The 22,876-nt window shown below is 43.1% G+C and overlaps 1 protein-coding gene across 1 annotated transcript in view; it reads right to left on the minus strand.

Annotated features, from left to right (window-relative positions):
- SLC17A8 (solute carrier family 17 member 8) overlaps positions 1-20,925 on the minus strand; it is a 53,013-nt gene extending 32,088 nt beyond the window's left edge. Inside the window, exons 1-2 of the mRNA XM_030856280.2 lie at positions 20,825-20,925; positions 2,806-3,058 (exon numbers count right to left, since the gene is read on the minus strand). Coding sequence (XP_030712140.1) covers positions 2,806-3,058; positions 20,825-20,925 — 354 coding nt within the window. The remainder of the gene's footprint in view (positions 1-2,805; positions 3,059-20,824) is intronic.
- Positions 20,926-22,876: the final 1,951 nt, after the last annotated feature.

Below are 22,876 nucleotides of genomic sequence, written 5' to 3' on the forward strand. Positions count from 1 at the left end.
GTTGCAGGTTTTTCTCCTTCAACACTTTCAATATGTCCTGCCACTCCCTTCTGGCTTGCAGAGTTTCTGCTGAAAGATCAGCTGTTAACCTTATGGGGATTCCCTTGTGTGTTATTTGTTGTTTTTCCCTTGCTGCTTTTAATATGTTTTCTTTGTATTTAATTTTTGACAGTTTGATTAATATGTGTCTTGGCGTATTTCTCCTTGGATTTATCCTGTATGGGACTCTCTGTGCTTCCTGGACTTGATTAACTATTTCCTTTCCCATATTAGGGAAGTTTTCAACTATAATCTCTTCAAATATTTTCTCAGTCCCTTTCTTTTTCTCTTCTTCTTCTGGAACCCCTATAATTCGAATGTTGGTACGTTTAATGTTGTCCCAGAGGTCTCTGAGACTGTCCTCAGTTCTTTTCATTCTTTTTTCTTTATTCTGCTCTGCAGTAGTTATTTCCACTATTTTATCTTCCAGGTCACTTATCCGTTCTTCTGCCTCAGTTATTCTGCTATTGATCCCATCTAGAGTACTTTTAATTTCATTTATTGTGTTGTTCATCGTTGCTTGTTTCATCTTTAGTTCTTCTAGGTCCTTGTTAACTGATTCTTGCATTTTGTCCATTCTATTGTCCATTCTATCTCCAAGATTTCGGATCAACCTTACTATCATTATTTTGAATTCTTTTTCAGGTAGACTGCCTATTTCCTCTTCATTTGTTAGATCTGATGGGTTTTTATCTTGCTCCTTCATCTGCGGTGTGTTTTTCTGTCTTTTCATTTTGCTTATCCTACTGTGTTTGGGGTCTCCTTTTTTGCAGGCTGAAGGTTCGTAGTTCCTGTTGTTTTTTGTGTCTGTCCCCAGTGGCTAAGGTTGGTTCAGTGGGTTGTGTAGGCTTCCTGGTGGAGGGTACTAGTGCCTGTGTTCTGGTGGATGAGGCTAGATCTTGTCTTTCTGGTGTGCAGGTCCACATCTGGTGGTGTGTTTTGGGGTGTCTGTAGACTTATTATGATTTTGGGCCGCCTCTCTGCTAATGGGTGGGGTTGTGTTCCTGTCTTGCTAGTTGTTTGGCATAGGATGTCCAGCACTGTAGGTTGCTGGTCGTTGAGTGAAGCTGGGTGCTGGCGTTGAGATGGAGATCTCTCGGAAATTTTTGCTGTTTGATATTATGTGCAGCTGGGAGGTCTCTTGTGGATCAGTGTCCTGAAGTTGGCTCTCCCACCTCAGAGGCACAGCACTGACTCCTGGCTGCAGCCCCAAGAGCCTTTCATCCACAGGGCTCCTTAATTTGGGATGATTGGTTGTCTATTCAGGTATTCCACAGATGCAGGGTACATCAAGTTGATTGTGGAGCTTTAATCCGCTGCTTCTGATGCTGCTGGGAGAGATTTCCCTTTCTCTTCTTTGTTCTCACAGCTCCCAGGGGCTCAGCTTTGGATTTAGCCCCGCCTGTGCGTGTAGGTCGCTGGAGGGCGTCTGTTCTTTGCTCAGACAGGATGGGGTTAAAGGAGCCGCTGAATCGGAGGCTCTGGCTCACTCAGGCCCGGGGGTAGTGAGGGGCACGGAGTGTGGGGCGGGCCTGCGGCGGCAGAGGCCGGCGAGAAGTTGCAGCCTGAGGCGCGCCTGTGCGTTCTCCCGGGGGAGTTGTCCCTGGATCCCGGGACCCTGGCAGTGGCGGGCTGCACAGGCTCCCCGCAAGGGCGTGTGGCTAGTGACCTGTGTTCGCACACAGGCCTCCCGGTGGCGGCAGCAGCGGCCCTAGCGTCTCATGTCTGTCTCTGGGCTCCGCACTTTTAGCCGCGGCTCGCGCCCGTCCCTGGAGCTCTCTCAAGCAGCGTTCTTAATCCCCTCTCCTCGTGCACCAGGAAACAAAGAGAGACGTAAAAGTCTCTTGCCTCTTCGGCAGTTCCAGACTTCTCCCCGGACTCTCTCCCGGCCAGCCGCGGCGCACTAACGCCCTGCAGGCTGTGTTCACGCCGCCAACCTCAGTCCTCTCCCGGCGCTCCGACAAAAGCCGGAGCCTCAGCTCCCAGTCCCGCCCGCCCCGGCGGGCGAGCAGACAAGCCTCTCGGCTGGCGAGTTCCGGTCGGCCCGATCCTCTGCGCTGGAATCTGTCCGCTTTGCCCTCCGCACCCCTGTTGCTGTGCTCTCCTCCGCGGCTCCCAAGCTCCCCCACTCCGCCTCCCGAAGCCTCCACCCGCGAAGGGGCTTCCTAGTGTGTGGACACTTTTCCTCCTTCACAGCTCTCTCCCGCTGGTGCAGGACCCGTCCCTATCCTTTTGTCTCTGTTTAGTTTTTTCTTTTGCCCTACCCAGGTACGTGGGGGGTTTCTTGCCTTTTGGGAGGTCTGAGGTCTTCTGCCAGCGTTCAGTAGATGCTCTGTCGGAGTTGTTCCATGCGTAGATGTATTTCTGGTGTATCTGTGGGGAGGAACGTGATCTCCGCGTCTTACTCTTCCGCCATCTTCCCGGAAGTCCGATATCTGTATTTTAAAATGATGGGTTTTGGACTTCCCTGGTGGCGCAGTTGTTGAGAGTCCGCCTGCCGACGCAGTGGACACGGGTTCGTGCCCCGGTCCGGGAAGATCCCACATGCCACAGAGCGGCTGGCCCGTGAGCCATGGCTGCTGAGCCTGCGCGTCCAGAGCCTATGCTCTGCAACGGGAGAGGCCACAACAGTGAGAGGCCCGCATAAAGCAAAAAAAACAAATAAAATGATGGGTTTCCTTTATAATCCTATGTGTTTTATTTTAAGAATTTAAAACATTAATACAGCCATGACTGAAAGAACTCCCACCATAGACAGACACTGACCTGAATTTCCGGTTTTCCATCAACGTATATAGTGTTGTTGTTGACCATTTCCACAATGGCAACTCCAAGGTTGCACCGAATCCCAAAGGAAATGCAGAATCCCAGCCCGCTCATGATGGCAATGATGTAGCGCTTGGGGAGGCCACAGCAGTGGCAGTCACAGAGTGGGGGGCTCTGCTTGGATGTCTGCACTGGCCTTCCTTCTTCATTCAGCTCAATGTTACCTTCTTCCTCACTGGTCCCATCAATTTTCCTACAGTGGAAAAAGAGAGAAAGACCAGGATTACAGAAAAAAACAAAGTGTACTACAAAAAAAGAAAAAGTGTACCAAGAAAGAAAATAGGAAACCCAGAGTAGGATGCAGCCTGCATTTTTTAACATCATCATCATCATTATTACTAAAATAAATTATAATGGCTAAAATGACTGATATTCTGGATATCATATTCCACCCTTATAGGCATTAAGTTGTTTTAATCTCATAACAACCACATGAGGTAGATCGTGTTATCTTGTCCTTTTCTACGTGAGGAAGCTAAGTTATCTATGGTGGGATGCAAGCCCAAGTCCAGAGTTTGTGTCCTCAACAATATGCTTGGGACTTCCCTGGTGATGCAGTGGTTAAGAATCCGCCTGCCAATGCAGGGGACATGGGTTCAAGCCCTGGACTGGGAAGATCCCACATGCCGTGGAGCAACTAAGCCCGTGTGCCACAACTACTGAGCCTGTGCTCTAGAGCCCATGCACCACAACTACTGAGCCTGAATGCCACAACTACTGAAGCCCACGCACCTACAGCCCGTGCTCAGCAACAAAGAGAAGCCATCACATTGAGAAGCTTGTGCACCACAACGAAGAGTAGCCCTCACTCACCACAACTAGAGAAAGCCCACGCACAGCAACAAAGACCCAACCCAGCCAAAAATAAATAAATAAAATAGATAAATTTATTAAAAATATATATATATGCTTTACTGAACTTCCTGCTGAAAGAGTATCCATAGACTTCATCCACATTGCATGACCCAGCTAACTATTATGTTTGACCTTAATTTTAATGTCACTTGAAGCTTGCTAAAAAGATATACAGTAGAAAATTAATGCAGATGTTTTTCTTTCTTCCTCTTTTTCTAAGTCTTAATAAAATACGAGATGGAGGTAGGGAGACACATTTTCTATCACAGCACACAACAAACTGGTTGTGTATCCTTTCTTCCTTAGGTGGTTCTTCTAAGGAGATGATTCTCTGACAATTTTTAACCAGATGGTAGGATTTCTCACTGAGTTCTATAAATTCAGATTATGGTATATCTATTACAGTAAATTTACTCTCTTCTTTAAAGAAAAGAGTAATTGGGCAAACTGAACACAATCTGTCAATTATAAAAGGAGCTGTATGCATCCTCTCACATATTGTAACCCTTCTGAGGACACCCAATTAAGTTGCAAGTCTTTGTAAAAATAAGCAAAGCTTATACGTTTTCTTGAGTATCATATTCACTAATAGCTAATACAGACCAGACTGAAACACAAATAATTTGCCCACCAATTCACAGAAGAGATAATCTTGGTAGCTTTTTATGACTCAAGCAAATGAGCTTAAAGCACATGTAGAGAGAAGCAAATGTACTGGATTTAATTCAGTTCATCAAATATTTATTGAGTGCCTACTGTGTGTCAGGCACTGTGCTGAATGTTAGGGAACAATAAAGAAGGAGACATGGTCTCTGCCCTTCTTCAGTTCTTAGGCTGTTTGGAAAGAAAGACACATACACAAGCAGCTATAATTGCTGGATGATGTAGGTTTTGTTGCAATCAAGGTGAAGAGCAATAGTAAAACAGGAAAAAGAGCTTTCATTTTCAATGTGTGAGCTCAGAGTGGTAGCTTAATAAATGTGCAAGAATATGGAAGTAATCAGAAGAGAACTTCAGCAACCTCCCTGTGTACCTATCTACCTACCTGTATTTATGCTAATTTGTTCTTCCTTTGTTCTATGGTTGTCCATGCTTCTAGCTAAGGCCAACCTCTCTCCCTGGGCACTAGATCTCATTGCCTCTCATCTACTCAAGGAAATCCCTACCCCATACTTAATCAATTATCTTTCCTCTCTACTAGATCATTCTTATTGTCTACAAATATGCTCTTATTTGTCCCACATTAAAATTTGAAGTAAAAACACTTTCTCTTTCCACTACTCCCCTATTTCTCACCTTCCTTTTATAAAAAAAAAGAAAACTTGGAAGTCACTGTCTTCACTTCCCTTTGTCCCATTCTCTCTTGGACCCACTCCAACCAGGTATCCCCCAACCTGTCCACCAAAACTGTTCTTCTTAAGGTCATCAATGCCCTCCATGTGGCTCAACCCAAAGGCTATTTTCAGTCCTCATCTATTCAACCTATCCGCATCACTTGACACTACTGATTATTCTTTCTTCCTTGACTACTTTTTTTCCTTCACAGAAACCACACTCACTTGGTGTTCCTCCTAATTCCCTGACCACTCCTTCTGTTTTATCCCTTAAGCTGATTCCCTACTTCCTCAACCTGTAAACACTTGGATACCCAGGACTCAGTTCATAGATTTCTTTTGTTTTCTATCTATACTTTCTGTCTCTGGGCTACAGATACCATGCATATGCTGACAGATCCTAATTTTCATATCTAGACTTATTTGACATCTTCTTGGACACACGATCAGCATCTCAAACTTAACATATCCAAACTGAGTTCCCCTAAAAGGAATTAATTTCCCATCCCAGGTAATGACAAGTTTGTTCCTTTGGTTGCTCAGGCAAAAAACTTGGTGACATCCTGGATGCATTTCTTCTCCAATCTATGTCCAGTCTAGGAACCAGTGTCCCTTAGTTTTAATTTTTACTCTTTTTTTTACTTAGCTGTGTGACTTTGGTCTAGTTAACCTCTCTGGGCTTCAGTTTTCTCATCTGTAACCTGAGAATTATAATAATAGTTTCTTCTTCATGGGATTGTTCTTAGGATTGCCATAAGTGAATTATTATATTAGATCATTTAGAACAGAACTTGACACATGTGAAAACTCAATACATGCCAGCTATTTTTATTACATTAATCCTCATAACCATTCAATGAGTCCACTCTGCTGGGCTGAGCATTAATGCCATTTATTGCCATTTATATTGGTGTCTAAGAGTTATTTGGATCATAAAACTGTTTATAATGTGCAGCCCCAGTGGTCATCATGAATTTCTGGCATCAGAACATATATAATTTGAATAGCATGGAAAACTGATGATCTAATATTGATACATCATTATAATAATATTAATATTCACTAACACATGGATAATATATAACAACTACACTAATATTTGTATGAAGCAAATTCAGTTCTTTCCCTCTGCCCTTTCCTCTCCCTACACTTTCATATAATGATCTTATTCTATGGTTAGAACAGCTCAGTGAGACAGGAAATCTAATGCTTCCATTTGACACAAATTATAACTGTAGTTCAGAAAGGAAGAGTGGATTGGCCAAGACCACAGAGCCAGTAAAGGGTAGGGGCAAGATGTGAAGCCTTTCTCCTGCCTGTCCAGCCAAGTTCCCTTTCATGTGAGTTTCCCAGCTCACCAGGCTGTGTTCTGTCTCAGTGATCTTCCTGAGTCACCTTGTCATCTCTTACTTTGTAGCCCAGTCATCATGGATGACCCAGTAGAGGAGAATATTTAAGAGAAAGGGCTCTGGAATGAGAGAAGCTGAATGCTGTTTCACCCATGTGCCAGTTTTGTGACTTTGGCTCTAAGTTACTTGACCACTTTAAGCCACAATATTCTGGTATTAGTTTGCCAGAGCTGCCATATCAAAGTACCACAGACTGAGTGGTTTAAACAACAAAACTTTATTTTCTCACTGTTCTGGAGGCCAGAAGTCCAAGATTAAGGTATTGCCAAGCTTCCTTCTGAAGCTTCATTCCTTGGCTTGTAGATGTCTGTCTTCTCCTTGTGTCTTCACATCATCTTCCCTCTGTGTATATCTGTGTCTCTCTGTGTCCAAATTTCCTCTTCTTATAAGGACACCAGTCACGTGGATTAGGGTCCAAACTAATTATCTCATTTTAATGTAATTGTCTCTTTAAAGACCCTATCTCCAAATATATATTCCTCACCAGGGATTAGATGAAGGCTGGGGGCTGCAATTATTGGGATACTACGAATTTCATCTGCTGATGTTTTTATATATATGGTAAGAACTTATTTACTGTGTAGTGTGTTTAAACATTTAAGTTTTATGAGCTAGTTCCTCCTTTAGAAGCTGACTATTCAACTTGTTCACTTTTTCCTTTTTTATAATAATTATCAGGTTATAAAAATAAGTTTATACTTTTGTGTTTAATCTGAAAGTAAGAAGCAGAAAAACTGCCTATAATTGCATGACATGGAGATAAGTATCAATACTTCAGTGTAATTCCTTCCTATCTTTATTAAAAATAAATAAACTGTTTTCCAACATACACACACAAAAAAAGTACCAGGAATTAGGACTTCAACATACAAATTTGGAGGGGACACAATTCAGTTCATAACAATCACCATCTCTAAAATGGGCTAATGATCATAGCTATGTCATAAGGTTGTTTTAATGATTAAATGATATGATGCATGTAAATTATTTAGTGCAGTGCCTGGTACATAAAAGAGCTTTCTATTAATACATGGTGAGTAGTATTATTATTGCTATTAATAAAATTGTTACCATTCACAAGCTTAGCATCTCTCTATATGCATGCAGATGCTTTGGATGAAAAGTAATACAGACTAACATTCTCAGGCACTGTGGGGTCTTGAGGAGCTTAATTGAAGACAGACCCAGCTGCTGTGCTCTGAGTACACCAGGGTTTTGGCTCGAGGACCACACTGTCACAGGCTGCTCTCCAGCAAGCACGGAGCACAGCAGTGATTTAAGGCAGACCCTTTCCTACAAGAGGCAGGACTCCCCAGTGGCCTTGCCAAAACTTCCTAGTACCGTGGTGGAGTCTGAGACTCTTCCTACCTAAACTTTCTTCTTTCCCTCTCTCTTATGCAGATAGTGTGGTAGTCTGAATGCTCTCCCAGGTTCCCATAGCTCCTTCCCCTTTTCCCTCAATAAATTTCTTGTGCATCTATTCCAGTTTTAGCATCTGCTTCTTAGAGGAACCAACACAAGCACCCTCTGAGTGCATGGTGCCACCTGGGATGTCCTAAGAGCTTCCAGAGGGAAGACACAACAGCATGGGAGTAGATTTCCTTCAGTTTCAGTTTCTCTTGCCTGAAGTGGCAGCTGAGTCACCTGGCTTCACGTGACCATGGGACCAGGAATGAGCATGGGTCAACAACTAGAGGAAGCTCCAGAGTTGTTTGTGACTCCTTTGCACATCCTGGGTGTGGCAGGAGGGGCACCCCTATATCAACTGAAACTTCACTCCCACCAGAGTTAGATTTGATTTGTTTTAAAAACAGAAAAATGGTGAGACATTACTTGTACAGCCAAGTTGCTCGGAGAGGAAGATTCCAAACTACCTCACCCTGCTTAATAGAACAAACCAGGCTTTGTGGCAGTCAGTTAGCCCAGGTTTGGTTGCAGCTCTGCCACATATATACTAGCTGTGTGACTTGGGGCAAGTAGCTTGGCCTTTCTGAATCTCACATTTCCTCATCCGTAAAATGAATATAATATTTATCTCACAGAGCTGTTGTTAAGATTAAATGAGCCTACAATACCAAGAGGAAAATATTACCACCAGTAAACAGGTAGGTATTGCTTCAGTGTTAGGGACTGTACCATCCCTGATCCTGCCTAAGTGTTTTATACTTTCCTCTATTAGTGCACTTACCACATGGAGTTAGTTATTTGTTGTCATCAGCACAGTAGGTGTGGAGTAAGTATGTGTTGATTTGAGAACATGAATGCATGAAGTTCTCTCCGATAGACTGTGAGCATGTTGAGGGCAGGAGCCATTTCTTCCTCATCTTTATTCCTAGGGCTTAGCATGGTGCCTGGACTCATGAATTCCTAGTCAACTGAATGGAACTGAGGGATCAATTTTGGGCATCGCTCCTGACTTACAGCTTTTACAGACAGAGGTGAGCATCTATTCATCCCTGCCCAGTGACAAGCTATTTTTTTTAAAGGGGTTTGGGGTTAAAAGAATAAATGAGAAAAAGGAACTCCCTTCTTACAAAGTAGAGGACTTCAATCATGCATAAGTGCTGCTTATCATATTTGGTTTTCTATTGATGTTTGCCTGCAGCTGGTCTTTTAGATCAGAGAATCTTCATTCTTTCTAGGGTGCCATTCATCGCTGCTGTTTCTCCAAATACAGATAGCTGCAGTCTGTGGGCTGGGCTGCTAGCTTTTTATATACTAGAGTTCACAAAAACAACTGTCCAGTAAACAATCAAGCCCCAGGATTATAATTGCTTAAGATATGCTAACTGGCCTTTAAGTACCTGCAGAAGTATACTTCCAATTCAAATGTTCCAGTAATCATTGAGATTTGGTTTTGTTTTGCAGGTAATGAGTTCTATATATGGAGCACAAACTGAGTAGAACTAAAGATCATTTTATGACTTTAAAAAGTTTATTTACTTATTCTTTTTTTTTAAGATTTTTTTTTTTGATGTGAACCATTTTAAAAGTCTTTATTGAATTTGTTACAATATTGCTTCTGTTTTATGTTTTGGTTTTTTGGCCACAAGGCATGTGGGATCTTAACTCCCTGACAAGGGATCAAACCCGGACCCCTGTCTTGGAAGGTGAAGTCTCAACCACTGGACCAGGAGGGAAGTCCCTTTATTTACTTAAATCCTAACCCCCAGCATCTCAGAATGTGACTGTATTTGGAGGAAGGGCCTTTAAAGAGGTAATTAACATTAAATAAGGGCCCATATGGGTGGGCCCTAATCCAATATGACTTGTGTCATTACAAGAGGAGGAAACCTGGACACACAAAGAGACACCAGGAGAGCACATCACCAGAGTAAAGGTCCTGTGAGGACACAGAAAGAAGGCAGCCATCTACAAGCCAAGAGGAGAGGCCTCAGAGGAAACCAAGCCTGCCAACACCTTGATTTTGGAGCTCCAGTTTCCAAAACTGTGAGAAAATAAGTTTCTACCCAGTCTGTGGCACTTTGTTTTGGCAACCAGAGCAGATTAATACAGTATTCTAATTTGATCCAAAGGCTCACATTTACATTAGGTTGTTTTTCACATAATCATCCAGCCGCTACTCTACTGGAAGAAGGAAGTTGAAGGATATTGACTAGCTTCTACACTGTAGGCACCCCATAAGAGAGAGAGAGAGAGGTCTTCAAAACAATCTTGAGAAGTAGGATTTATCCCCATCTTACAGCTCAGAAGACCAAAACTCAAAAAACAAACAAACAAAAAACCTTGCCCAGGAGTCACCCAGTGGCAGTGGGTGAGGTGAAAACATAATCCAGATTTGATATCAAGCCTGCTCCTACATAGGAACTAATCAGAAAGCACCTTAAAAATATTAAGTGCGTCACCTAAATAGATGTGTTTTAAAGGTTCTAGAGAAGCAGTACTGAAGAGGGATTAAGAGAAATACTGTATGATATCACTTACATGTGGAAACTAAAAAATACAACAAACTAGTGAATAAAACAAAGAAGAAGCAGACTCACGGATACAGAGAACAAACTAGTAGTTCCAGTGGGGAGAGGGAAAGGGGGAGGGGAAATATAGGGGTAGAGGGAAAGAAGGGATATTATGGGATTATATGAAATCATGTGTGTGAAACTTTTGAAAATTATAAAGCACAGTAGAATTTAAAGAATTTTTCATTTAGTTAAAAAAATCAATTAAAAAAAAGAGACAGAGGCTTCCCTGGTGGCGCAGTGGTTGAGAGCCCGCCTGCCGATGCAGGGGACATGGGTTCGTGCCCTGGTCCGGGAAGATCCCACATGCCGCGGAGCGGCTAGGCCCGTGAGCCATGGCCGCTGAGCCTGTGCGTCTGGAGACTGTGCTCCGCAATGGGAGAGACCACAACAGTGAGAGGCCTGCGTACCACAAAAAAACAGAGACAGAACATGCTCTGTAGTCAGGCAGTCCTGGTCCAAAGCTGAGTCTGGTGTTTATTAGCTGTGTAACCTTGAGCAAGTTACTTAACCTAACTGAGCCTCAGTTCCATGAATGGAGGATAGAACTCTTGTGAGCACTAAATAAGATAAAGTTTATAAAGCACTTGATAAATAATCGATAAATGGAAACTTCCAAAGGAAGGAGGAGGGCCTTAAAGTCTGACTCCCAGAGCTAGGTTAGGATTTGAAAGAGGATCTCATCAGTGTGGCTTTCAGTGCTCCAGATTCCAAAGGATCTCAAGAAAATGCACCTGGTCAACTCCCACCCAGCCAATACTCTCACAGTACCTGTTTTGGTGTATTTTTAAAAGATATTATTTGCCTCTTCCAGTAGACTATAAACTCATAAAGTCAGGAACCAAGTATTCCTAGTACCCAGCATAGTTCCACAGATTTTGAGGTGTTAACCTCTGCTGTTTTTGTTTTCCTCCTGGAGTTTCACCCTTTCCTGTCCCCTCATAAAAGCAGAGAGTCAGTACGGCTTACCCAATCGGGGAATGATAAGAAGGGGATAAAGATGGTGGGGCAGGAGGATGTGGAACTCGCCCCCCGCCCCCACCTTATCCCATGAACACGTCATAAATACATCTACATGTGGAACAATTCTCACTGGAAACTGGCAGAAAGACTCCTATACAACCAAGGCTGAAAGAAAGATCCACATAGGATCGAGTAGGAAGGGAAGACAAGTGATCAAGTCAAGACCTGTGACCCAGGGAGGGGACTCAGAGGAAAAGGGAGATCACACAGGCAGACATATTGGGTGCCCCAGTCCTGGAGTCCAACACAGGGAAGACAAGTCTTCTTGGCTGGTTGGAGGTCCAGTGGGAAAATGGACAGCAGGGAAAAAAGACTTAGACTCTATGCTTGCTTATTCCAAAAGCCTAAGCTACAGTGACGAAGCAACAGCCCAATGGCCACATCTGGCCCATAGACATGTTTTTTGTATGGTATGATGCATGTATAGAGTTTTGGGGTTTTTTTCCCAGAATTTGGATGAATTGCCAGAGTTTAAAAGTCAGGAGATTGCTCCAAGAACAAACAAACAAAAACGCTTGGATTTCTGGCTTATTTTGAAAACTGAAAGTCTGGAATTATTAGGTCCACATTCTCTCATGGCTATAACTGACTCTCCTTTTAACTACAGTCCCCACCACTCTCTATTGTCACCCCAACACTGAGCTCAGTTGCCATTTAACATTACACCAGCACTGTTGCTTTCCTTAAAGTTAAGAGGAAAGGAAAACATGTTGTGTACTCATCTCTATCAGAAGAAGAAAAATAAAAACTAGACTATGAACAATCATAAGAAGTAGACAACCATCATTTATGGTTGCCCAATGTCTAACTGCCACTTGATATTTTGAGCTCTGTCTTACCAGCAGAGAAAACTACTTTTCCTATGCTCTCTTGTAGCTATGATGCTAGCTATGACGCGGACTCTGCCAAATCAGAAGTGTGTGTGTGAGATTTAGGTGCCAAAGGAAGTAACAAGAGGAGGATGCAGTATGCAGGGGAAATGGCAGTGCAAATGGTGACACATGCAATGGTGGAGGCAGCTGGTTCCTCTGTGACTCTGTGGCAGAATTCTGGAACATAATTAGTACCTAGAGACAAGCATTGGTAGTGGCTTTGTTTTATCTAGAACATTCTAGTGATATGACATAATATGTTCTCTGTTGCCTTTTTACTGCAGGTAGAGCGTCCAGATCTGGTCCTCCCAAGGAATCTGAAAGCTTACTAACATGCTTTACTAAATTTCATTCCACCTCAGCTAGAGTGGATTCTCTTGACTGCAACGAAGAACTTTGAATGACACCGCATAGTTCTTTGTGGAAGTAGAGACTATTTCTGTGTGTTGGCATCTAAAATGTGTCTTTGTCATAAAATACAATGTGGCCTGCTTCACTCTATAGGTACTGAGTCTATGGTCCTAGCACTAACCTTGAAGAAGCACTTAGAGGACTTGGTTATTGTAAAGGTATTTGTGGGAAATTGGGGAAAGAGAAAATAAGCCCTAGATAAGGAAATCTACTGCCAGACTAGGAGAAGATAAGAGATGGTTAGAAGAGAGAGGCTAAGGGTCTAAAAGCTGAAGGGTCCTGTGTCCTGCTGCTTGGAAAGACCCCTGAGGTGGGGAGTCCTTAAGAGAATGTCGTTCTAGGAAGCAAACCCTAAGAATGAGATCTTAGAGTTTGATAGCTCACTAACTGGTTGGGAGTGAGGACCCCAACACTGGTGGTAGGTGAGTGTTGATAGTTCCCAGTATGCGGTACCAGTGCAAATGCTGAGACTTTCAGCTGTGGTGAACTGGGCTGGGATACAGGTGGAAGGGGATGCAGTGGTTCACGCAATATCTCTGGTACTTGGGAGGTATAGGAGAAATAGCAATTTCTCCGCAGAGTTGAGTGGCTATTGTTAAATGCCACTGATGCTCTGAAGAAAGAAAATAACAGGATTGGGGCAATCAATTACCAATTTAAAAGAAAAAGTGAGCATCTGTCACTTCCTTGTCAGCCTTTAAAGAGACCCTCATCTCCTGCAGTTGGAGGGCAAACATAATTGAAGATCAGGCACAAGACTTCATTGTAAAAATGGCAGAATCCCCTCTGGGTGTGGGCTGGACTTAGTGACTTGCTTCCAAAGAATAGAGCATGGAAAGAGAAGATACCTGGCAAACACTTCCTTAGCCAAGCAATCAAGGTTAGCATCACTAGTGATAAGTTATGTTGATACAACGTACCCCTCCCCCATATGATGTGATGAGAAAAGCATTTCACCTTTGTAGCGTTCTTCCTAAAAACTCACAATCCTAGTCTAATCATGAGAGAAATATCAGACAGCTCAAACTGAGGAACATTCAACAAAATACCCAACCAGTATTCCTCAAAACTGTTCAAGTCACGAAAAACAAGAAAAGGCTGAGAAAGAGTCACAGATCAGAGGAGACATGATGACTAAGAGCAGTGTGGTATCCTGGATTGGATCCTGGAACAGGAAAAAAGACATTAATGGAAAAACTAATGAAATTTTAATGAAGTGTTGGAGTTGAATTAGTAATGCACCAATGTTGGTGTCTTAGTTTTGACAACCGTTCCATAATAATGCAAGATGTTAATATTAGAGGAAACCAAGTAAGGAGTAAATAGAAAAGCTCTGTACTATATTTGCAACTTTCCTGTGAATCTAAAATTATTCCAAAACAAAAGCTTAGTTTTAAAAAAAAATAGCAGAACTCCAGAGAAGGTAGAATTCTGAGGCTGGGGAGGTCTCTTACACCCAAGCTGAGATCCTGATAAGAAATGGCACCCTAAGAACTTGGGATGCTAGGATACCCGAGTGCTGGGTTAAAGGGTAGATGCACTTGAACATCTAAAGCCCTAGATTCCTCTGAACCCTCTGGACCTGCAGAAGCAGCCATGCTTCTTTTTGGAAGACAGATGTCCCTCCTCCTTTTACTTGAAAACTAGCCTCAAACGGAGCAGGTGATTTATGAGATGACGCTGATGCTCTTCAGGATCTGCTCCCACCTCCCTTTCTGACCACCAGACCGATAATTAGCACCGAGTCCCAGGCTGGAAAAGATTAGGCAAATATTGGGTGTGCCTGCCAATGAAGGGAGGGGTTATACACCAAGAAACAAGCAGGATCTGACTAACATTTACCAGCAGGAAGCAGAAAAGTATGCCTGGGGATGGTTTCTGAACGTGCTGGCTCTGAGGGAGATGTAAGGGTAATAAAATTGGATCAGGAAGAGTTTGTCAATACGAAGGTTAGGTTGAATTATGTTGCCCTCAAAGGATAAGTTCAAGTCCTAACTCCTGATACCTGTGAACCCGACCTTACTTGGACATGGGTTCTTTGAAGATGTAATCAAGTTAAAACAAGGTCACACTGGATTACTGCAGACCCTAATCCAATGACTGGTGTCCCTATAAAAAGAGGGAGCTTTGAACACATAGACAGAGAAACCCAGGGGGAGAAGGCCACAGAGGCAGAGACTGGAGTGATGTGTCTACAAGCCGAGGAAGGCCAAGGATTCACCAGCAACCACCAGAAGCGAGGAAGAGGCAAAGACGAATCCTCCTTCAGAGCCTTCGGAGAGAGCGTGGCCCTGCTGACAGCTTGAGTCTGGGCTTCCAGAACTGTGAGAGAATAACTTGGAGCCACCAAGGTTGTGGTGTTTTGTTACAGCAGCCCTAGGAGACTAATGCAGGGGGCATTCCCCCATGACACAGGATTTAACATCCTGGCAAAGGCCAAGAAAATGACTCTAATGAGCTCTTAGTGTGGCTCTCGGAAGCTTAGACAAAGTAGAGATGCCAAGAGGAGGCTGATGACTTTAAAAACATAATTGTGCATTAATTTCTAGTAATGAGTGCATTGTGGTCAGAGATTAGGGCCGCTATGATTTTTTAAATAACTTGAGAGCTTCTTGGGGTTCAGTAATTGAGCAGAGCACATCTTTGAAGTAGATTTGACTATCAGTGACTTCCTCCTTTCAGTCTGACCATGAGTGAATTCTCCCTGTGAACAAGAACCTGAGGAAGCCAATTTATGGCAAAGGAGGTATCTCAGAGGTACGTGACAATGGGATCCACTGGCTCTACCACATAACTCCCACCTTCCAGGAGCTGGCTACTTGCCAGAGCTGAGGAAGCCTCTTAAAGAAGCAGCTGAGGCATCAGCTTAGAGATAAATTTCTGTGAGGATAGGGTGCTACCCTTCTGGGTGCAGTATATTCCATAAACCAACAATTATTGTATGGTACTCTGCCCCCAATAGGTAGAATACATGGGTCTGAGAAACAAGGGGTTAGAAGCAGGGGTGGCCCCACTAACCATCATTCCCGGTAACCCACTTGAGGGCTACCTCATCTCTTCAACTTTAGGCTCTGTGGATCCAGAAGTCCTAATCCCGAAGAAGAATTCTTCCACTTGGGAATACAATGAAAATCCCATTAAGTATATGGCTATGACTGCTGCCCAGTCATGTTGGGGTCCTCACACCAAGAGCAAAAGGGAAGGCCAGGGGTCACCACTGTAGCAAGGGAAATTGGTCCTGATCCGCAGGATGAGTTAGGACCGTTGCTTCATCACAGGAGCAAGAAGACATATGTTTGGCATTCAGGGCATGCACTAAGACGTCTCCTGATATTGCCTTGTCCAGTGTAACTCAAATACAGCAACCATAACTGGTAAGGGTATGTTAACCAGGGCATTAGACCCCTCAGGGATTGAGGACTGGATCAACCCACAAGGCAAGTTAACAGAAGTGAGGGGACTCGAGAACGGGTGGGAAGGAGGGACCAGCCAGAGCAAAGAGAGCTAGTGCATCCCACCAACTCTTCTCCTGAAGGTTCCTCAGGAATTATGACCACAGGGTCTTGGAGAAGCTGGACCTGGATGGAGTGAACTGAATGTGAGAAGCAAGTGCATCTGTATGGTGCAATAAGCGCACAGCCCAGGTCCCTTTGCTCAAGCCAGCACACTTCTACAGCTGCTAATCGCTTGCAGCTGCTCACTTCTTAGGAGAACTGCCCACCACTACATGGCCTCCATTATAAACCTCCATCCCTGCTGGGGTACCCACGGTCAATGACTGACTGATGCAGAGACATAAAAGATTGGTTCCTTTGCTCAAAGGGACAACCCAGTGCCAGTTATGCCCCAGAGCTTTCCACTGTGACCTGGCCCCTGTGCGTTACCTGAGATCACATCTCTGCTTCATTTTCTCCTTTCCTATCCTGCTTTACTCCCTCTCTCCCAATTTTTCCAGGAAGAGCTCTCCTCAATAAATCACATCCAGCCACACACATCCCAATGTTCACTGCAGCACTATTTACAATAGCCAGGTCATGGAAGCAAGCTAAATGTCCATCAACAGAGGAATGGATAAAGAAGATGTGATACATATATACAATGGAATATTACTCAGCCATGAAAAGGAACGAAAGTGGGTCATTTGTAGAGACGTGGATGGACCTAGAGACTGTCATACCGAGTGAAGTAAGTCATAAGGAGAAAAACAAATATCATATATTAACACACATATGTAGAATCTAGAAAAATGGTATAGATGATCTTATTTGCAAAGCAGAAATAGAGACACAGACATAGAGTACAAACGTATGGATACCAAGGGGGAAGGGGTGGTGGTGGCATGAATTGGGATTGACATATACACATTATTGATGCTATATATAAAATAGATAACTAACCTACTGTAAAGCACAGGGAATTCTACTCTATGCTATGTGGTGACCTAAATGGGAAGGAAATCTAAAAAAGAGGGGATATATATATACGTACAGCTGATTCACTTCACTGTATAGTATAAACTAACACAACATTGTAAAGCAACTATACTCCCATAAAAATTAATTCAAAGGAAAAACCAAAAGCTGGCACAGGAACGGGTCCAGGGAGCTCCAGTAAGAGTACAGAGTGTGGCTGGAGTGGGGTGAGGCAGGCAGTGAAGGTCAGAGATGAAGTCAGATTTCTCAAAGTCCTACAGATCATGTAGGACCTTGAAGGCCATTGAAAGGACACTGGCTTTCACTCTGAGTGAGGTGGGAAACTGGGTGAGGGGCAGGCCTTAGTGGTGAGCAGGGGAGAGATGCTATCTGTTTTAATAGAATCACCCTGACTGCAACCATGGGAGCAAGCTGCCTGAGGTTGTGCAGGCAGAAAGTAAATGATGTCACGGCAATTGGAATCCAGGATCACCTGATCTCAGAGCCTGGTCTCACAGACTAGCCTTTGTCTATGGAGCAGACAGTGCACGGCTGGTACATACATTCAATACACAACCGCTGAATGCTGAAGATGTACACAATACAGGGATTGGTACCATCACTTTAAAGGGGAGATATGAACACCTAAAAGGAGACCAGACTCTCGCTCAGTCTCCCTTGGGGAAAGCCTTCCATACTATAACTAATTAGGATAAAAGCGCATGCTTGCCTGAAGATCCAGATGTTGCTGGCTACTTTGCAGCCCAAATAAGTCCCTAAGCCTAAGTGAGTGGTTAAATTTCAAGACAGCAAGTGGGAAGAACGGACAGTTGATTAGAGTGCAGCATAGTGTAATGATTAAGAATGGTGGGCAGAAATGTCTGGTCTGAAACCCAGCTCTGCCACTTATAAGCTGTGGGCAATTTACTTAACCTCTCTGTGCCTCAGTTTTCTCATCTGTAAAACCGTGATTATAATCGGCCCTACCTCACAGGATTGTTAATAGAATTAAATAATTTTACGGTACCAGGAACATACTAAGTGTTTATTATTATCATTTATTACACATAAGCAATTAGAGGGTACTCATATTATCATCTAAGTTGAAAAAAATCTGTATATCAGTTTTTGGACATGAATTTCCAAATGTAATGCTGTCTATCTGTTCCAATACTGGACGGTAAGTGAATGCATCATCTTTCTTCCTACATTTGAAAAATATTATTGTACCTTTAGCTGATGAATTGTTCAGCTGCTTCTTATCAATGACTGTCTTTAGAAAGATTAATAATGCCTGGCTCTAATCAGCCCCATGTGCAAACTTCAGATGCTTTCCTGTGCATCTGCCACTCCCCTGAACAAGAGGAACACTCTGTGATCAAAAAACATCTAAAAATGCCATCTAGATGATGATCTCAGTCTTAAACATTATAAGACATTTATGATTTATACTGATTGCTAAGTTAGAAAGTCGGGATTTCTAACTTCCCAATATTCCTGCCCCTTACAAAACAGAAAACAGTTCTTTAAGGTCTTTTTTTTTTTTTTTTTTTTTTTCCACATTGGATTCCGTCAACTGGTTTTATGTAAAAATCAATGAGGGGAGGGAATGTCCATTACAAGCCAGGCTCTGGGCAAGGCACTTTATATAAAATTATCTTATAGACTTGAGGTTAACACCAAGTGCGTGGCAGAGCTGTTTTTGTTGGAGGAGCCCTAATTCTGGAGCGTTGCTCAAAGACCACTAGAGCTGAGGATCCGTCAACTTAGATCGACGGCCAATTAATGCCTTTTTTTTCCCCTTCCTTTGCCAATCGTGTCTCTCTAGGGATCAGTGAAAGAAGAGGTGCGAGTTTGGCTTTATTTATTCTAAAAACATTCATTCTACAATTATGACAACAATGATAGTATCTAGCATTCATTTAGTGTATTCTCTGTCTCCAGAACTGGGCTAGCTGCTTTTTTATTGTTCCATGATGCAGTTCTGAGGAAACTCTTCAGAGTCCTAGACATATAACTTAATTTGGGGTTGAGGTCACACAACTTGGAAATTACTAATTTTGTTATATCCCTAAGTAAACCAATCTGGTAAACAAAAGGATCTTCAAGTTTGCGATCATCCAATCAAACACAGTAAAACCAGCATTTAGGATAAGTCCCTTACTGAAAAAAGTGATTAAATTTTAAAAGACAAAGTTGGAGAAGAACACTCCTAAGTACTTTTGGTTGAGTATTTTATAAACTAAGGCACAGAGTTTGGTGATTGTAATGGTGACTAGTCCAAAGTCGTGGTTTTTATTCCTGACTTTGTCAGATTCCTTTGTCATCACTTGAATATGCCAATTAAGCCACTGTGCCTTCCTTTTGCATTTTTAATCAAATGAACACCACCAGACGACGTTACCTGGGAGTGCTCAATGGAAGGATAAAACACTCTTAAAAGAATAGGTTATTGTAATCATTTCCTATGTTTGGCTGGTTTATCCTGCTGTCACTGAGGTAGGTTTTCATCTATACATGATAATTCAGTGTAGTTCTGATGGAAAGTTTTTTGTTTTTAATTACCAAAATAATAAGGTGCCCAACCCAATTCTCCTGCTAAGCTCATCAAGAGTGATACAATGGAAAATTTAATACTGACAGGAGGCCCTGTGTTATAAAATACAAGAAGTGGAATGAATCTCAGTGTGCCTAGAAATAGTCCTTCAAATGCTAGTTTTTAAATTTAACAGAAAACATAGATAGAAAAGTTAAAAGGAGATGCTAGGTGGCATTTTTCACTTACCAGGATTAGAAATAATCATAAAAAACCTATCAAGGATATTTTCACATTTATTTATGTCAGAGAGATTAAAGGAGTCATTTTACCTTGCACATAAGGACTGCTTATTAATTCATCTGTAAGACCTAGGAAGGCATTTACTATGTCTACTTTTAAAAATCACAAATTAAAATATCACATCATTTCATTCATTTATGGCAAACTCTCTTCCAATGGTAATATATTTTACTTTTTAAAAAAAGATTTATTTTTTGGTTTGGACAAAAACATTCAATTCAATGATAGTACTTAACACTTTCCCACTTAATCATGTAAGATTTTCTGCTTTAAATACTAATTTTTTAAGTTACTTTCTTCACACCATTGTGTAATTATCTTTCTCTTTGAAAACTACCCAATCAAGAACCACTTTATATAGTTTATATTACAAGTTACACAATTTGCAAATACCTAATTTTCATTTATAGTGAAAAATGAAGTGAAAACTTCTTAAAAATTTTTTCAGCTCAGAGCATAACCATATAAAGTGGTTCCTGATTTTGTTATTAGTATTGAATTAACATGAAACATTATCTCCCTAAATCTTTTCTAATTCAATGCCAAACACACAATAATGCAATATTACCATCTCCAATAAGTGCTAATCCTACTGTATAAGCAGAATGTTTGTCTCGATGTTTTCCTAATTCAACCTTATCGTTTTGATGCATCCTTTCCTCTAGGCACATAGTCTGTTGGAGCAAGAAGGGGCTCCAGAAGCCCTTTAATCTGACCCACTCACTCCTTTTTTAAATGTGGCTTTAAAAACATGAGGCACACTCTTTCAAACACCAGCAATGTGAAGCTACTCAGAAAGAAACCTAAAGTTTGCATTCAAACTTTACCTTTGTAAAATCCCCAACGAATCCCCCACAGCGTTCTTCACTCCTTCCTTTCCAGGTTTCAGAAATTTTTCTTTGAAGGTATCAAATGCTTTAAAAGGCATTTTGAAAAGGGGGTATCTCCAAGCCGTCAACAGTCAGTCTCGGAAACTGTCATCCTTTCTCATTTCCAGCGTGGGGACCACTCTGCTTTCCTCGATGAACACCTGGAAGTCAGTTCTCATACAGGTGACTACTAAAAATCAAAAAGAAGATGAAACCCAGCCCAAATCTTTCAAGATAAGACAACACCCCCTGCCAAAAAAAGGAGAGGCCAAGTGGTGTGTGACTGGGAATTCGGCCCCTCTCAGCTCCCAGCTCAGCAGCAGCCTGTGGTGCTGTCTCAGGCAGCCACTCTCAGGCTGAGCGCAGTCCGGCTCCTGCCCTGGGCTGCAGCTGGAGAAGCTAAAGTGGGCTCCAGCCCACGAGGTGTCCCGAGACCAGCGACAGCATCTGCAGCCTATCTCCAGCCCCTCCTGCTGCTTCAGACCACATTCCCCTCCTGGCTCACTCGGCTCAGCTGTGGCTTTCCCTGAGCGATCCTTTCCAAGGTGATGCCATAGTAACCAGGACAATACCTGCCCCTCGGTCGCTGGGGCTTTTAATGCGCTCTCAGCCAGAGCAGGCACCCAGGGCGAAGTGTGTGAAACATTCACAAGTCCTCTGCTTTTCTGAGGTCTGGCCCCTAAGACAGGCTCTCAGCGACCACATTATGGCCTCTTATGCCTCTCGAGGGAGGCATGAAACACTTTTTCTGTGAGACACCAGTATGGATGTGGTCCTTGGAGGAACACTTGCACTTGAGGAGGCTAAATGCAAAACCCAGGCCACAAACCTCTAGGAGGGCATTTATCTGGTCCTGACCAACAGCAGGATCACTCAAGGTGTGGTGTGTAAGCACCACTGGGACCACTGAACTGAAGATGACTGAGCAGGTCCTAGAACCTGCTTACTGCTCTTCATCCTCAGGATAAGTCTAAATTCTTTACCATGGCACACAAGGCCCTCTGTGGGGCTCCAGCCTTGTTTCTTGTCACTCTGCTCTTTATGTCAGCTTTTCACTGAATTCAGCAAGCTCCCTATCACCTCTGAGGTTTACTCAGACTGTAGCCTCTGTCTGAATAACTCTCCTCACCCTTCATCTGGGAAATGCCGAGGGATTTTTTTTTTTTTTGCAGTACGCGGGACTCTCACTGCTGTGGCCTCTCCCGTTGTGGAGCACAGGCTCCGGACGCGCAGGCTCAGCGGCCATGACTCACGGGCCCAGCCGCTCCGCAGCATGTGGGATCTTCCCGGACCGGGGCACGAACGCGTGTCCCCTGCATCGGCAGGCGGACTCCCAACCACTGCGCCACCAGGGAAGCCCGATGTCAAGGGATTCTTAAGTCTCACAGGGATATCTCTTCCTCTAGAAACCCTCATACACAAGGTTAGGTATCCCTCCTCTGTGCCCCCAAATCACCTGTCCTCCAAGCCAATAGGATCTGGAATGTAGTGGTATAACATAAATCATTGTTGGACTGGAGTAGAAAGAGCACATGTTGCTCCCACATTGATAGGCGGCAGGATGACCCCTCCATAAATGATGCCGCCATGAAGAAACAGCCTTCATCCGCGAGGCTCCAGGGCTCCAACCCCCAGCCTGCAGGTGACTGACAAATCCCGTGCTTTAGACTCTCAGATTCCCCCAGAGTCATTTCCACAAGATGAGTCACTGCCCTCTGCAGTCGTAGTCCAAATCCTTCTCCAGGATTTGAATTTAGTTGATATAAATCAGAGCTGGATCCTCCGTAGGTTAAATACTACCACCAATAATAATAATTATTACGGCTAATATTTGTTGAGCTCTCTTTATGGTCCAAACTTTGTGTTAAGCATTGTTTACATATTATCACAATCTTCCCAACACTACTTTGTGGATAGTTAATTGTTATTTTCCCCAACTTCACTGACAGGAAACTGAGGCAAAGAGAGGTTAGACTTGCTATTTCAGATCCACACAGCCTGGCTCCATGC

This window comes from Globicephala melas, chromosome 10 (genome assembly GCF_963455315.2).
Source record: "Globicephala melas chromosome 10, mGloMel1.2, whole genome shotgun sequence".
Lineage (NCBI taxonomy): Eukaryota > Metazoa > Chordata > Mammalia > Artiodactyla > Delphinidae > Globicephala > Globicephala melas.